The 14803-nt window shown below is 43.4% G+C and overlaps 1 protein-coding gene across 2 annotated transcripts in view; it reads right to left on the minus strand.

The window, feature by feature from the left end:
* Positions 1–10285: 10285 nt before the first annotated feature.
* kcnma1a (potassium large conductance calcium-activated channel, subfamily M, alpha member 1a) overlaps positions 10286–14803 on the minus strand; it is a gene marked incomplete at both ends in the record, with an annotated part of 225666 nt that continues 221148 nt past the window's right edge. For both annotated transcript variants that reach the window (XM_083658631.1, XM_083658630.1), the window contains 3 exons: positions 10286–10437; positions 12591–12619; positions 14326–14547. In XM_083658631.1, coding sequence (XP_083514757.1) covers positions 10286–10437; positions 12591–12619; positions 14326–14547 — 403 coding nt within the window. The remainder of the gene's footprint in view (positions 10438–12590; positions 12620–14325; positions 14548–14803) is intronic.

A 14803-nucleotide genomic window follows, 5' to 3' on the forward strand; every position in this document is an offset into this window, starting at 1 on the left:
ATGGTGATAGTGTTATTGTTCTACCTTACTGTACTTTTACAAAAAAAAATTACACATTCCTCAATTTTTCAAGCATGGAACATTGTATATTCTGATGTATCAAAATTGTGTTCAAATTGGCATCAGCCGATGCCATCCACCGTGTGTGTGTGCGTCTGAGTGTTCTCAATGTACGTTCAAATCTCCTTTGAGAGCGTTGCATTATCCTATAACCATTTCTTAAACGTCTATACACATTCTGCTTATCTGAGTTAGAGGTACCTGAGAGTTGTCGGGTCTTCTCGCGTGGTTGATGATCAGGCGAGGGTGGAGGTATCGCGTTCTCGTCGATACAGTGTGGTCTGTTGATGGAGAGGGCCGTGGGCGTATCTGAAGCTTCCACCCGCTCGTAGTCAGCAATCCACTCATTCAGTGTCTGATCACTGAGCTGCACATCCGTTTCCAACCACGTGGGTTGGTTGTTGATGGTGTCTTCAGCTGTTGGGGCCGTGTGTTCGCTGAGCTGCACATCCGGGTCCACCCACGTGGGTTGGTTGTTGATGGTGTCTTCAGCTGTTGGGGCCGTGTGTTCGCTGAGCTGCACATCCGGGTCCACCCACGTGGGTTGGTTGTTGTTAATGGAGATGGGTGTGGGCGGGTCTGTTGGTGAAGGTTGACTCCTGTACTGTGCAATCCACGCGTCCAGTGTCTGGTCGTTGGGGTGGATGGTGGGATTCAACGCTGATTCAGGTGATGTTGGTGATGAGGGTCGATACAAGTCTGCATCGGGGGTCAGCGCTGAGTTGTTGGGGGTTGTCTCCTGGCTGTAAAAATAAATAAATAAATAAAAAATAAATAACGATGGATATGTCTATCTCAAAAATACATATAGCCTATATATATATATATATATATTGCTGGTTGTTATATCTGAATTATGTCCTTACCTCTGGTCGATTAAATCTGCAATATCATTTGGGCTCAGCCCGTTATCCTTAGATGTGATGTTATCAGATGAATGGTGTATGGTGGCATCGGGGTTGCATCTATGGAAGTCACGTGGTTTGCCTCTATGGCGACGGTTGGCTGTCTTCGTGGGAGCCCCTCCCAATGATTGTGGATGAAATAATAATTCACCTGTGTGAGAACCCGTTCTATGGGGGGTAAAAAAAAACAACATTTCAAAAAAAAAAACTGGTAGAAGTATGGTTACCACACCCTTTTTTTTCTAAACAAACTATATGATAAATATGTAAACAAACAATGTTTCATTCTCACCCTCTAGGTCTGTTAGTAATATCTCGTAACGCAGCTCCTCGTTTTAGAGAGATTCTGGTGTAATGATCATCATCTGGATATTCCTCTGAGCGCGTGGTGTCCAATAATCTGGTCCCCGGGTTATATATGTAAAAAGCTGTATTGTTAATGTTTTTGTTAATATAACATTCCATAAAAAACAAGGAAAAGGATCTTAATTATAAATATATATATATTAAATGGATAGTCTAATTAAACAATATTAATAACAAAAAAATCTTACCATTGAAATCCATGGTTGTTGATGCGAGGATCGGTAGTAAAAAAATAAAACAAGCACACACTCTTGTTGTTGGGATCAAAAATGCTGCGCTCTGCCTTCTGCCCTCCACTGCTTCTCTCAAAGAAACTAACCGGTATGGCTTTGTGATTGTACTCAGCTGATCGCTCTCGTCCTTATAAAGGGAAGTGCTTCCTGTCGTGGAGTTGCGTCATAGAGGCGTTCAGCACGCAGCAAGCCTCTTCGTGACAAGAGGCGTGTTACGTGCTGCACGTCTCTTGTCACGAAGAGACGTGGTGCGTGCTGCGGAAGTCGTTGGTGTTTCACAAGTCGCGTCCATAACAACAGCGAGCAAAAGAGATATTGCCCACTATGTAAAATGATCCAGCTGGGTTTGCATAATGATTGTTCAAATGTATTTCCCCCGAGATCAAAAAAAAAAAACGCTGCTATTTTGTCGTGAGCTGTACTATGGGGTAAAATGGGGAAGTGGCCTTTGGAGGCCTTTTGAAATAATCACTTTCCACAAGAAAAGTGTTTTTTAAGCACAAGACAAAAAAATGGAGAAGTACACTTTGGAGGCCTTTTGAAATAATCACTTTCCACAAGAAAAGTGTTTTTTAACCCTAACCCTAAAAAATGGAGAAGTACACTTTGCAGAACTATTGAAATAACCACTTTCCACAAGAAAAGTGTTTTTTAACCCTAACCCTAAAAAATGGAGAAGTACACTTTGCAGAACTATTGAAATAACCACTTTCCACAAGAAAAGTGTTTTTTAACCCTAACCCTAAAAAATGGAGAAGTGCCCTTTGCGGAAGTACTGAGAAATTGATTTTTACCCAAAAGAAATCACTTCCCCTTTTCAAAAAAGCGGAAGTGCCCTATTGAGGAAGTTCTAAAAAAATATTATTAATTTGTTTTTCAAGGGGTGCTAACCCTACACTACTACTTGTGTGGTTAATTGAAAACTAATTATGTTTGTCTCTGCATAGGAGGGGCTGCATCCTTCAATGGGGGATTCATGTCCCTGCTTCTGACAGGGGAAGGCACCAGGACTGCTGCCTACATACTGTAACTGGACCCATTTGCAGGGGCTTAGCCTACTGTATGTGTTTTGTCTTGTCAAGTTTTGAATAGTGATCTGTTTATTAAGGACAATAAAACCTTTTTGAGTCGTTTGTTGGGGAAAGCCATAACAAAACTGCCTAGAGATCCATTGTGGGGGGTGAGAGAGGACAAGGCAGGAGAGAGAGAGGCAGGAGAGAGAGGGCAAGGCAGGAGAGAGGACAAGGCAGGAGAGAGAGAGGACAGGGAGAGCAACGCAGGAGAGAGGACTTCAAGGCAGGAGAGAGAGAGGACAGGGAGAGAGGACAAGGCAGGAGAGAGAGAGGAAAGAGAGAGGCAAGAGAGAGAGGACAGGGAGAGAGGCAGGAGAGAGAGGACAAGGCAGGAGGGAGAGAGGACAGGGAGAGAGATGCAGGAGAGGGCAAGGCAGGAGGACTTCAGAGAGAGGACAGGGAGAGAGGACAAGGCAGGAGAGAGGGGACAAGCAAGAGGGGACAAGCGAGAGGGGACAAGAGACCAAGGCAGGAAGCAGTCCACCACCATCTCCCCCCCCCTTGCCCCCCCACACTGTCTGACCATTTCTCTCCCCCCCCTTCTAACTCCATCCTCCCTTCCCCCAACAAAATGCCCTCCTCTGCCATCTATCTATGTATCTCCCAGCCTCCTTCCTCTCACCCTGTTCGCACTCAACCACTCTCACCATCTCTGCAGGGACTGACCCGCAGAGGAGAGAGGGGAGCGGGCACAGTCCCTGCAGAGATGGTGAGAGTGGTTGAGTGAGAACACGGTGAAGGAAGGAGGCCGGGAGATGGCGGAGGAGGGGGGGGGGGGGGGTGGGGAGGAGGAGGGAGGGGTGGGGGGTGAGGGAGGGAGGAGGAGGAGGAGGGAGGAGGAGGGAGGAGGAGGGAGGGGTGGGGGGTGAGGGAGGGAGGCCGGGGGATGGCCGGGGGGGTGGGGGGGAGGAGGAGGGTGAGGGAGGGAGGCCAGGGGATGGTGGGGGGGGGGGAGGAGGGAGGGGTGGGGGGTGAGGGAGGGAGGCCAGGGGATGGTGGGTGGGGGAAGGAGGAGGGAGGGGTGGGGGGAGGATGAGGGAGGGGTGGGGGGTGAGGAGGAGGAGGGAGGGGTGGGGGGTGGTGGGAGGAGGAGGGAGGGGTGGGGGGAGGGGGAGGGAGGGGTGGGGGGTGAGGGAGGGAGGCCAGGGGAGGAGGAGGGAGGGGTGGGGGGGGGGGGAGGAGGGAGGGGTGGGGGGGGGGGGGAGGAGGGAGGGGTGGGGGGTGAGGGAGGGAGGCCGGGGAGGAGGGGGGGGAAGGGAGACGACTTCAAATCCCCTGCAGGAATCGAACCTGCACTTCTCCGCATACAATGCGGTTGTTAAGGTGACCGCCTTAACCCCTAGACCATCAGCTAGGTAACTCACAATGGATCTCTAGGCAGTTTTGTTATGGCTTTCCCAATGAAAGACTTGAAAAGGTTATAGTGTCCGTACCGGGATTCAAACCACAAACCTTTGGGTTGGAAGGCATGGTCTTTAACCACTGGACTACAGCCCAGCTCAAACACACAGAACATGCAGCAAGTCAAATAGATGTGCTTAAGATGAGGGTTTTCTTAACCACGACCATACCCTAACCCAATGGATATGGTGGTGGGGGGGTATATATATTTTTTTTTAATATTTTGTTTTCAATTATTAATATTATTATTTTCACATTTACTAATCATTAACCACTCTATTCAGGAATTGACCGACTAATCAGCAACTATCTAATGATTAACTAATATATTCACGAACTGACATGTATTAATCATTAAAGAAACAGTTAACTACTCTGAGTCTGCACTGAGTGCTCATAAGTGTCAAAATAGAAAACCAGATTCAAACATACACAAGCTACATGTTACAGAGTAAGCTGACTATCAGTACGTTATTGCACGCATAGGCCCATCTTTACATTTAAACGTTTACATAGCAAAAATAAAAAATAGAAATAGAAGTAGGCTATGTCAGTGTTTTCCCCTGAATAGCTGAGAAAGTGGACACTGTCAATAGTTAGCACTGTGAAGCTGATACAATTCAGGTGGCGTTAATGCAACATTTAAGGATGCCAACCGCCATAAAACACAGAAGAAGAAGCTGAGAAAAAGGAAGTGCTGTGGGGTTGCAGCTGGTGAAAACCGTCTATATCAAAAACATAAACACACAGTGGCGTCTTTCATGCATGCTAGCAAGCGAAACTGCTGTCTGTCTGACCACAGACTGTAGAAAGAGATGCAGGATAGCCAAGCGAATGTGATTGGATGAACGTTTGACGCTAGGCCAATCACAATAAAAGATTCCCTCCAAACAAGATGTATAAAGGTGCACATAATGCATAAAAGTTGGGGGAGCGCGAGACGAGAGACACAACGTTACGTCGTTTTTCGTCTGTCGTGCATTAACACTAAAGTGACCAGCCTAGCTGTTTTGAAAATTTGAGTAGAAAGTACACATATTTGTGTTAAAATGTAGACACCCAGGCTAGCTTAGGCCTATTATAGCAATAGGGGAAAGAGGATTATTTGTTCAATATCATTCGCCCCTAAAATAACTATCTGTAAACCCGATCCAAATTAAGAAGCTCCTGATTGAAACTTGATGGCATGCATCAATATTACTGACGTGACAGCACAGTAAGAGATACCTGGTGGTATGATGTCCTTTGCTGATCTATCACGTTTTCCATCTCCTTGGAGATATATGAGCTGAGCACAAGCAGCCAATGTGGATGGAATGTGCTTTGAATTCTATTCCCACCCATCACCACAGATCCGCTTTGATTGACAGCCTGACAGGCAAAAGTGATGGAGCAGCTAATAGCATGTCAGTAAACGTAAATCAAGACTTATGCCACAGCGATGCTACAGCACCACGGATAAGAGGATTGGCGGTGCGACTTGGACCGCGGGGTCATCGACCTCTACGCAGGCTTCGGATTGGTGAAATATAATAGACATTCATCTTAGCCTTCCCCTGGTGAGAGTCAAGGTCAGACACAAGGGGTTGGTGCATCGTCTGTCACAACCGTACATTGTCGTACAGTACATGTAACTGTGAGGCAAATACATTGTCATGTTTTTTGATACAAGTACTAAATACTGTATGTGGTAGTAAAATGAAAAATAACTAAACAACTGGAGTTGGAATGAAAAGAGATGCGATTTTCCAGTTTTAGAACACAAATACATCCATTTTAATTTGAGAAAATACAAAAAGAAACCATGTACAATCTATGTACAATTTTTTTGTACAAGACAGTATATTTATCAGCAGATTATATTTGACAGAGTCAGGTAGATCAACTCAGCACCATCAAATAATCCATTTATCCATTATATCTTGAACAAACCCAAACTAATTAGATTGCTAAGTCAAACTCCTGTTTCCTGCAATGACGATGTGCCAACAAATCCGATATGTGATACGTGAGAGCAATGTCCTGAATTCTTCCTGAACTGATAGGCAGCCAAAAAAATAACAAAAATGCTAGTTTAATTTTTTCCTCAAAAAAAGAATCAACATAAAAATTGCCAAATGCAATTTCAATGTATTGTTAAGACTTGAATCCCACCTCCCATCCCCCAAAGTATTATATATTCTATTATATCTAGTACAATTCCAGCGAATAAGTTATATCCATCCTTTACAACAGAAAAATAGATTAACAAAAATAATGCAACATACTGTAACAGTAACGTAATGACGCGTCATCGTCCTCAATTTGTTAAGTGGACAATACTACTCCTGATGTTACGGGCATGGGCCTCTGTGGCCATGTCCTCGCTGTGCATCTTTCAGTCATCCATTATGTAACTACACCACATACTGTAACACAAATGCAACTCGATATGGATCTTCATTATGGTAGATAATATTTGTGGTTTGATGACCACATTATCTGCCCTCCTAAATGCCACTTCTCGCTATTAGTGGGTCTTAATATTATGGGTCCTCCTGTCGACCTGCTGCACTGCCTGGCACTTTACTAGCATGGAGGCATTGATGGCTTGGATGTTCTCCATGTCAGTACAAGACACCGTTTCTCACACCTTCCCTCTTTGAGGAACTCCCTCAGAGAGCGAGCCTGTGGACCTGAATGACTGAAGGATGCTTGCTCAACTTGACTTTTCATGGCACTTCAAAAACACTCTAAAAAACTTTAGAGGTATACAATGCAAAGACCTAAACATCTATTAGAAACAAAATGACATGGTATACATGTTTGAGAGAGAGAGAGAGAGAGACATACTCAGTCCAGCCTTGTGAATAAGGTAGAAAAAGCACAGTAATCAAGTGTAGTGACAAGAAACGGTGCAGTCATTTTGTGAATTTGTGTTGATGCTAGATTGCGGTTTGTACCGTTTTATTTACGAGTAATGCAAATGTTTAAGTACCTCTGAATAAAAATAAAAACTCTGTAAACAAATAATACGCAGTTGGGATATTATTATGATAACACATAATGACAAGCCGACAAAATGGAATGTAAACCCTGCAATAAAACAATTTGATAAGAACAGGAAAATTAAGGATGTTCTCTCTTTTGATAACCTTGCTGAATTGGTGCTACCCTCGATCTTCGTGATGGCTGATAAACCAGGTCAAATTCCGCCTGCTTTTTCCACATGTCGCATACGTCAATTGTCTTTCTACATGAATCCAACACGGGATCTTCAATTTTCAAAATACACATTTCTTTTTTCAACATAACAATCAGTTTGTCGATTTCTATGTATAATGAGTCATTGCCATTATCGAATATTAATAGTTCCTTATTGTTCAGGCTAGCAATTATGCCATTAACAACCCAATTTATACATACATTTTACTCACATATTTTCTCAAAAGAAATCTATTTGCTACAAAGTGTGACAACAATGTAATCACAGTTCAAAAATTCACTTCAGGACAATGTGTATGAGGCTCCAGTATAGTTGCACCACACCCAATAGACGGACATTGAAGCTCAGATCGTTTTGCTTGAGAAAAGAAGTGTGGTCTAATATAATGGGTTGAATTTACACAACATATTTAGCACAATAGTATCTTCTTTTCCCCCTATTCCAAAAATGTTTCTCTAGAAATGCCTTTTCTTGTCCAGCCTATAGAGTAGAGTGCCTTGGCCATGGGTTCACTGCACAAAATGGTCGGTGTTTCCCCATCGCAATTTGCGCTGGTATTTTGTGGAGAGCTTCTTTGCTCCTCACTGGGGACCTAATTTAGGTCAAACATCTCTAATGAAGGTCATTCAGTTGTGGCCTGTGCACAGAGGGAGCGTCCCCATGCCTTTGAGGATGATCTTCTAGCTATTATTACCGCTCTGATCTCCTCTCTCTTAGGTACAACATACTGAAATATCAAGTGGACATCTCTCGTCTTTCTGTCTGCGCGTTCACTCATGAGGATGCTTAGTAGTAGACACATCATCTGAGAAATGGTTCATCTGTGCAGCCGAAGAGCCTTCAGATGGACTTAATATTGATTATTTCTACAAGCACTCGGCGGAGCGGAGCTGCTTGGCTAACGACGGCGGTGTCACCATGCAATCTACACTAAGCTTTATCATCTCCAGAGGGATGCAGTGTGCTGGAGGGCGCAGCGGGGTCAAAAAATAATCATTTCTTCTGTTTTAGTATGATGCGACGTAGATGGTGATATATTCAAACACAGAATCCTTTGATATGTAATTAATGATATTCATGGATTAATTTTTTATTTGTCTTTTTTTTTTTACTATAGCACTTTTCACTAGGTTGCCATCTATAAAAATAAGTACAAAATGATTATGCTTATGAATACAAAATAATCATGTTCATTATGTATAAATCCAACTACACATTTGTAGTGGAGTTTACTTTTCAGGAGTATACAAGGCTACCTCCTCAAGCCTTCGTCACGATCGCGGTCAGGTTTGGATCTAACGACGTGGCTACACAGGCTAGCATGAAGAACACGGGTTCCGCTCCGGTGTCCTCGTTAGCAAGTCTGTGACCTGCTTCCATTTCCTTCCAACTATGACTGAGCTCTCCCCATGTTAAACTATGACTGAGCTCTCCCCATGTTAAACTATGACTGAGCTCTCCCCATGTTAAAGGGACCCAGACGTTTGAGGCGTGTGACATCTGGATTGGCACCAGAGAACATCCAAGCTCTTTACTGCCTCTAGTGCCAACCCTGTGCCAGGCAGTGGCTCCCATCGAAGGAGGACCCATTTCATGCCCACTTTTATGCAATATGTGGCATTTTCCTTGGATTCTTTTTTTTAACAAACAAAACATTCAGACTTCTGTATGATCCCAATGTTGCCATGGGTACACGCAGCTGCTGCTCACATTAGCATGGCTCAGTCATAGTTGGGGATTTTGGTTCAGGTTTTGATATTTTTAGTTAGTAGATCCAAACCCGCCGGACTATTCTACTGTTGTTCCTCCATGACTTTCATCGTAGCGCCTTGATCCCACATGCTGTTCCCTCAAAGGCGCACCATTATGTTGATGGGGGAATGGGGGGGAGGGGGGGGGGGGTGGTCAGCGCAACTGCAGAGGGGACACGCAGTTTGCGATGCACACACATGGCATGTACATACCGTAAACACTCCAGAACGCATGAGCGGACGTGGTCTCCATCCTTCTCATGCACTCAGGTTGATCAACTTTGCTGTATCTGTTATAGAGAGGGGGGCTCAGGCACATACCATGTATCTGTTATAGAGAGGGGGGCTCAGGCACATACCATGCGATAGGAGCTTGAAACAGAGTCACAGAGATGGGGATCTATAGCTGACATATCAACAGAAGACATGTAGGTACCAGGCTTGTCTTTCAGCCCGCGTAGCGCCGACACCGCACAGCATCCTCCGAGTCGTACACTACTGTTGTACAATATGATGATGTTGCTCTGCAGGACTGGAATGCACTCACTCAACACGATTATTCAGCGGTGATGCAGCATACCTTAAGCAACGACATGATGTTCCAACCTAAGCAGGAGATAGTATGCCCTCCCGAAGCCAAGCAGCCTTTCCCTCCTCTTGACTTTCAGAGAGGTTTCGGGCGGGGGGGGGGGGGGGGGGGGGGAAATGTGAAGTCTCAAGTTGTTCTGTCGAAAGCGACTTGATGAGTTTTAGTGCAAATAGAACAGAAGCAGACAGGAGATATGAGCCAGACGAGCCCGGCCCGGTTTGACAGGTGACACATCTTGGGTGGATCTTTGGGAGATGATGATCAGCTGATCGCTGCAACCCTCATCCTCCTTCGCCTTCGCCATGGAGTCTGGTCACACGAAGAGGTGAACTATTGCAAAGAATTACAGGAAGTACTCTCTTTTTTGTCTTTTTTCCTCAACTCTTAAAATAATTTAAAAAAAAAAGTGCTAAGGGGGAGGGGCTGTACAATCCTTATCTGATTGTCATTATGTACATCTCTATGGATACATTAATAAATAAAACAATGTCCAAGAGCATGGAAGTAACATTAAAGGTATACACATAGGAGGTCCCTTCCAGTCTGTGTTCCTGTTCAACCCTTGATCAGAAGAATGAGTGAGGAGAAATGTCAGTCTGTACCACCACCACCACCACCACCGTCATCTTCGTCACTCCTTCATCGCTAGTCTCTTGCTGTCTCTTTTGAAAGATCCAGATTTCTCCTGAGTCAACAAGGTGTTCAGCATTCATCTTCGACTTCTCTGATTGGTGGAATCAGACTACTAGTGGATTTGTATTGGTTGACTTGGTTGGCCATGTGAGTGCTCATGGGCTTGATCTGAATGTTCCGTGGGTAGGCATTTTCTGGTTCATCTGTAAACCATTTCTTTTCTGAAGAGGCGAGAAAGGGAGAGAGGGGCACAGTTAGCTTTCAACTGCCCAACATGGGATTATTGACAACCATACTGCCTCAGTTTAAGTGGTAGTTTTGCATGGCATTTCTCATAATCAGCATCAAACCATAATAGAGTGCTCCAGTTAAGTGTTCTGGTACACCAGGAGATTTTCAAGTTGGCAAGGTATACTCGCTATCTACAGTTTTTGGAACAGATCGACATAAAATATGACATAATCTGTCAGAATGCTAAAATGCTAAGAGTTTTATTCTAAAACACAATTATCCATTTTAGATTATGGATATCATTGTTCAGTAACTTGATTTAAAGTATAACTACCATGTGAGCAAAATGATTACGTTTACTGATAACTTACACAGCATACATGTAAGTTCAATTAATTACTGAATTTTACTTTCATGCCAGCAATCATTTTGTGAGGGGAAGATGTCAGATTTTGAAATGTTGGATATGTCATGTTTTTTGTAAAGAATGTCTTGGAGTGTTTAACGGGGGTGTGGGAGCAGCCCCTCACGCCAGCTCTCACAAGTTTGTAAACTCGCAGCACTTCACAGGCGTCGGCCATGCTATTCCACATGTGATGTCATTTCCTTTTGTCATTCCACATATCATTAACTCCTTTTGCCATTCCACGTCATTTCCTTTTGGGTGAAGTTGTAAAATTGTAACTTTGCTATGTGGAGCAAACAGTGTGTGCTGTATTATGTGTGCATATGTGTGTGTGTGTGTGTGTGTGTGTGTGTGCATGCGTGCGTATGTTCATGCAGGCTTGAATGTGTGGCGGGTCATTTGTGCGGGCTTGCATGTGTGTGTGTGTGTGTGTGTGTGTGCGTGTGTGTGTGTGTGTGTCTGTGTGTGTGTGTGTGTCAGCTGCGGGCCATTTGATGTGTATAAATTGTGCCTGAGGTGAAGCAAGATGTCTGCCATCTCTCTCCCGAGTCTCGCTGCTGAAGTCGGCGATGTCGCCTCAAACCACCATGTCGTCCGGTGCACAGGGTTATGAGGGGGGAACTTACACACTCATACAGTATCCCCCCTTCAATTTAGACACACCTCCCTCTTTTGTTTCGGTGTGAAGGAGTAGTGACGAAGAAAGCAATTTGTGGTTTAAAAAAGTGATGATACCAGTACCCTTCAAGTGGTACCGAGACCAATAGGCTACTTCATTCAATAGCTTATTTTTTTAAACCGCCAACTCCGTCACATACACCACGGCGCTCAGCTTCACCACCACAGACTACATGGGTTGTAGCTGCTGCGGTAGTGGGCCAATCACACGTCACATTAAATCGAAGAACGCTTGCTGTGATTGGCTGGGAGCAAAACCATACAAATTGTTTTTTTTTTTTTAGATCTGTGTACAAAAAATGATGGAATGCAGGTATCGTTTGACTGGAGAAGTTTCAATACTACTCGGTACTGGATTATTTCGGTCGATGCATTAAAGGTATGGAGTACCGATACCCAGATCTAATCAGATATCCAGATCTAATCAGATACGCAGACCTAATCAGGGGCATTTGAACCAGCCTGGCCTACATGATGTGAGGTGTGATCTGTATAAAGGCATGTGCGCCTTGGATTTGTACAGTCTGGATTGTGGCAACATGTTGTTACTCTGTGGTTTATGCTGATGCTGATACAATAATAACCTAGTCAACCATGAGAGTATAACTATGACATCAAAAACTAGGTCTGCTACAGTCTTCTGATAGCATTCAGGAAGGAAGATGTGCAAACACACAGACCTCTCACACAGTGCAAACCATCTCAAGTTGAAAGAAATCATAAAAAGGCATGTAGATGAATGAAAGAAAGAATGGAGAAAAAAGGGTCAGTTTGGAAACTCATGTCATCAAGTGAACTCAATAATTGAGGTAAAGGCACAAAGAGAAGGGTGGGGGGGGGTAGTTTTAACCTCATGCAATGTGGAGATGTGGAGAGGCAGGAGCAGTGGCAGACATTTTGCTTTCCAGACGAAAGCAAAACTTAAACTGAGGCATGGTTTACTTAATATCGTAAAGAAAACAAACTCCCCTCATCATAACAATATCCACAAAGGACACAGTTATGATCGTAACCCCATGTATAGGTTGCTAAGTCATGCAGAATCGTTAACTTGCATACCTTGGCCCATTCTATTCATCCTTGTTGCACTTCAGAAAGAGAGGTAAGTAATCTACTGTAAGTTACAGTCTACAAGGCAAATACACAACTGACATAGGACTATATCTCTTAGTCCCAACTAAGGCTTGCATACTCTAAGTTACATAAGTATGTAGGCTTTATCTTATATCTTAATTTTTGGGCTTTTTATTTACAATTCAGTAGTTCTTCATTCAGAGTACGATCGTAACAAATCTGCATGCTTTTAGAATATGTCATGATTTCAAAATTCAGTTAGATTATTAGTTAGTTGGTATTAAGTTATTCTCCCAAAAGAAAATGAAATTCAAAGTGTATATTTTGGGTGAGAATAAGTCGTATATATTGTAGCATGTAGATCAAAATTCTTCACCAAAATTAAAATCTATCTCAGACGGGAACTAAGAGCGTTACCAACATGGACATGCAATAATAAAGCAGTACATATGCACCATGAATAACAAAATAACAACTCTGCTAATGAGGGATGATGTGATGAGGAACAGCGTATAATAATGTTGGTCTAATGTGTTCCTAATCATTATCAGCTATAGATAATACAGCTAAATCAATCACAATACATTACAACCATGATCATGATGTACTGATCATGAGTGCTAAATATGGACAAATATCACACTTTCCACATAAAAACAGCTATTTACTACACATATATTAATCAAAAGAGACACAAAAACATCTGAATATTAAAGGGATAGTTCACTTTTTTTTTTAAAGTCTAGCCCTATTTGCTACTTACAGTACCAATGATGATGTTGATTGGTAGAGTTATTTCTCAGCTCAATCCTTGCTGTTCCTCATAGGAGCTCTGGAGAGTTGGGCAAAAATGAATGCAAGGTCAATGAGGTCACGCTCCTGTCTGTGCAAGACTGACTGAGGCTCACTAAAATGTCATCCACAACACACACACACACACACACACACACACACACACACACCAAGCCAATTTCAGTGAGCTTCAGGCAGCTTGTACAGACAGGAGTGTGACCTCATTGACCTTGCATTTGTTTTTTGCGCAACTCTCCAGAGCTACTATGAGGAACAGCATGGACTGTGCTGAGAAATAACTCCAATCCAATCAACATCATCATTGGTAAGTAGCAAATAGGGCTAGGCTTTAATTTTTTTTTAACTATACCTTTAAGACAGATAAAACAGGTAGACCAAGAACGAATGTGTGCAGTGTGTTATGTCATGTTATTTTATTGGGATGTGGTTGAGGCTTTATAGAGCCTTACTTGGCTTATTTACTTACTTATTTACTTACTTATTTACTTACTTGTTTACTTACTTGTTTACTTACTTGTCTTGTTTCCAACCATAATGGCTGTGCAATCGATGAAAAAAGTGAGATTGCATGGTTTTACTTTTGCAATACTTGTACACTAAAGAAAATGTCTTTAACGACAGTACTGACTTTACCAATGTGTTAATGCCATGTAATGGTTGCTGTGAGGTGAAAGCGAAGACATGCAATGTGATTATGATGGGAACGCAGCATGGACACTGAATCACACAAACAACAAAACACAAACACACAACACACGGTATTCAACAGTGCATGTGTCCACCACATACTGTACTGTACACACACGGAATACACTACTAAACATGCCCGCTAACAGTCCTAAACGTGTACGTCCTGTGTGTGTGTGTGTGTGTGTGTGTGTGTGTGTGTGCGTGTGCGCGCACATACTTCTGTTTGTCGCGGGCCTCCCGGCCCTTGCTGCTGCGCTGCCTGTTGGTGGGGGGGATGGAGTGGACGGAGGAGCTCTTTTTGCTGGAGGAATGGGAGGAGTGGGATGAGTGGGACAAGCTGGCCCGGGACTGGCCCGCGTTGTGGTCGAACTGCATGAGGCAGAAGATCAAGTCTGTGGGCACCAGCTCAAACTCATAGGGCGGGTTGGTGATCACGTATCTGGACAGAGGAAGATAAGATTAGATCATCATGATCTGTGTGGTCAAATTGGGCAGCAGATACTAAAAGGACACGGCAAAGAAAAATAGGATACGAATAAGGATCGAGGAAATGGCAGTTTTGTCAACTTATCCAAGCACTAATTTCGGCACTAGCAGATATAAAAAAAATACGACATGGGAAGTCATGTAGATCTAAGAAAAAGTCTTCAATCTTTTATTTCAACTCGTGTAAAATGGGAGCAAAAACAAACGTG

This window comes from Poromitra crassiceps, assembly GCF_964638095.1.
Source record: "Poromitra crassiceps genome assembly, chromosome: 22".
Lineage (NCBI taxonomy): Eukaryota > Metazoa > Chordata > Actinopteri > Beryciformes > Melamphaidae > Poromitra > Poromitra crassiceps.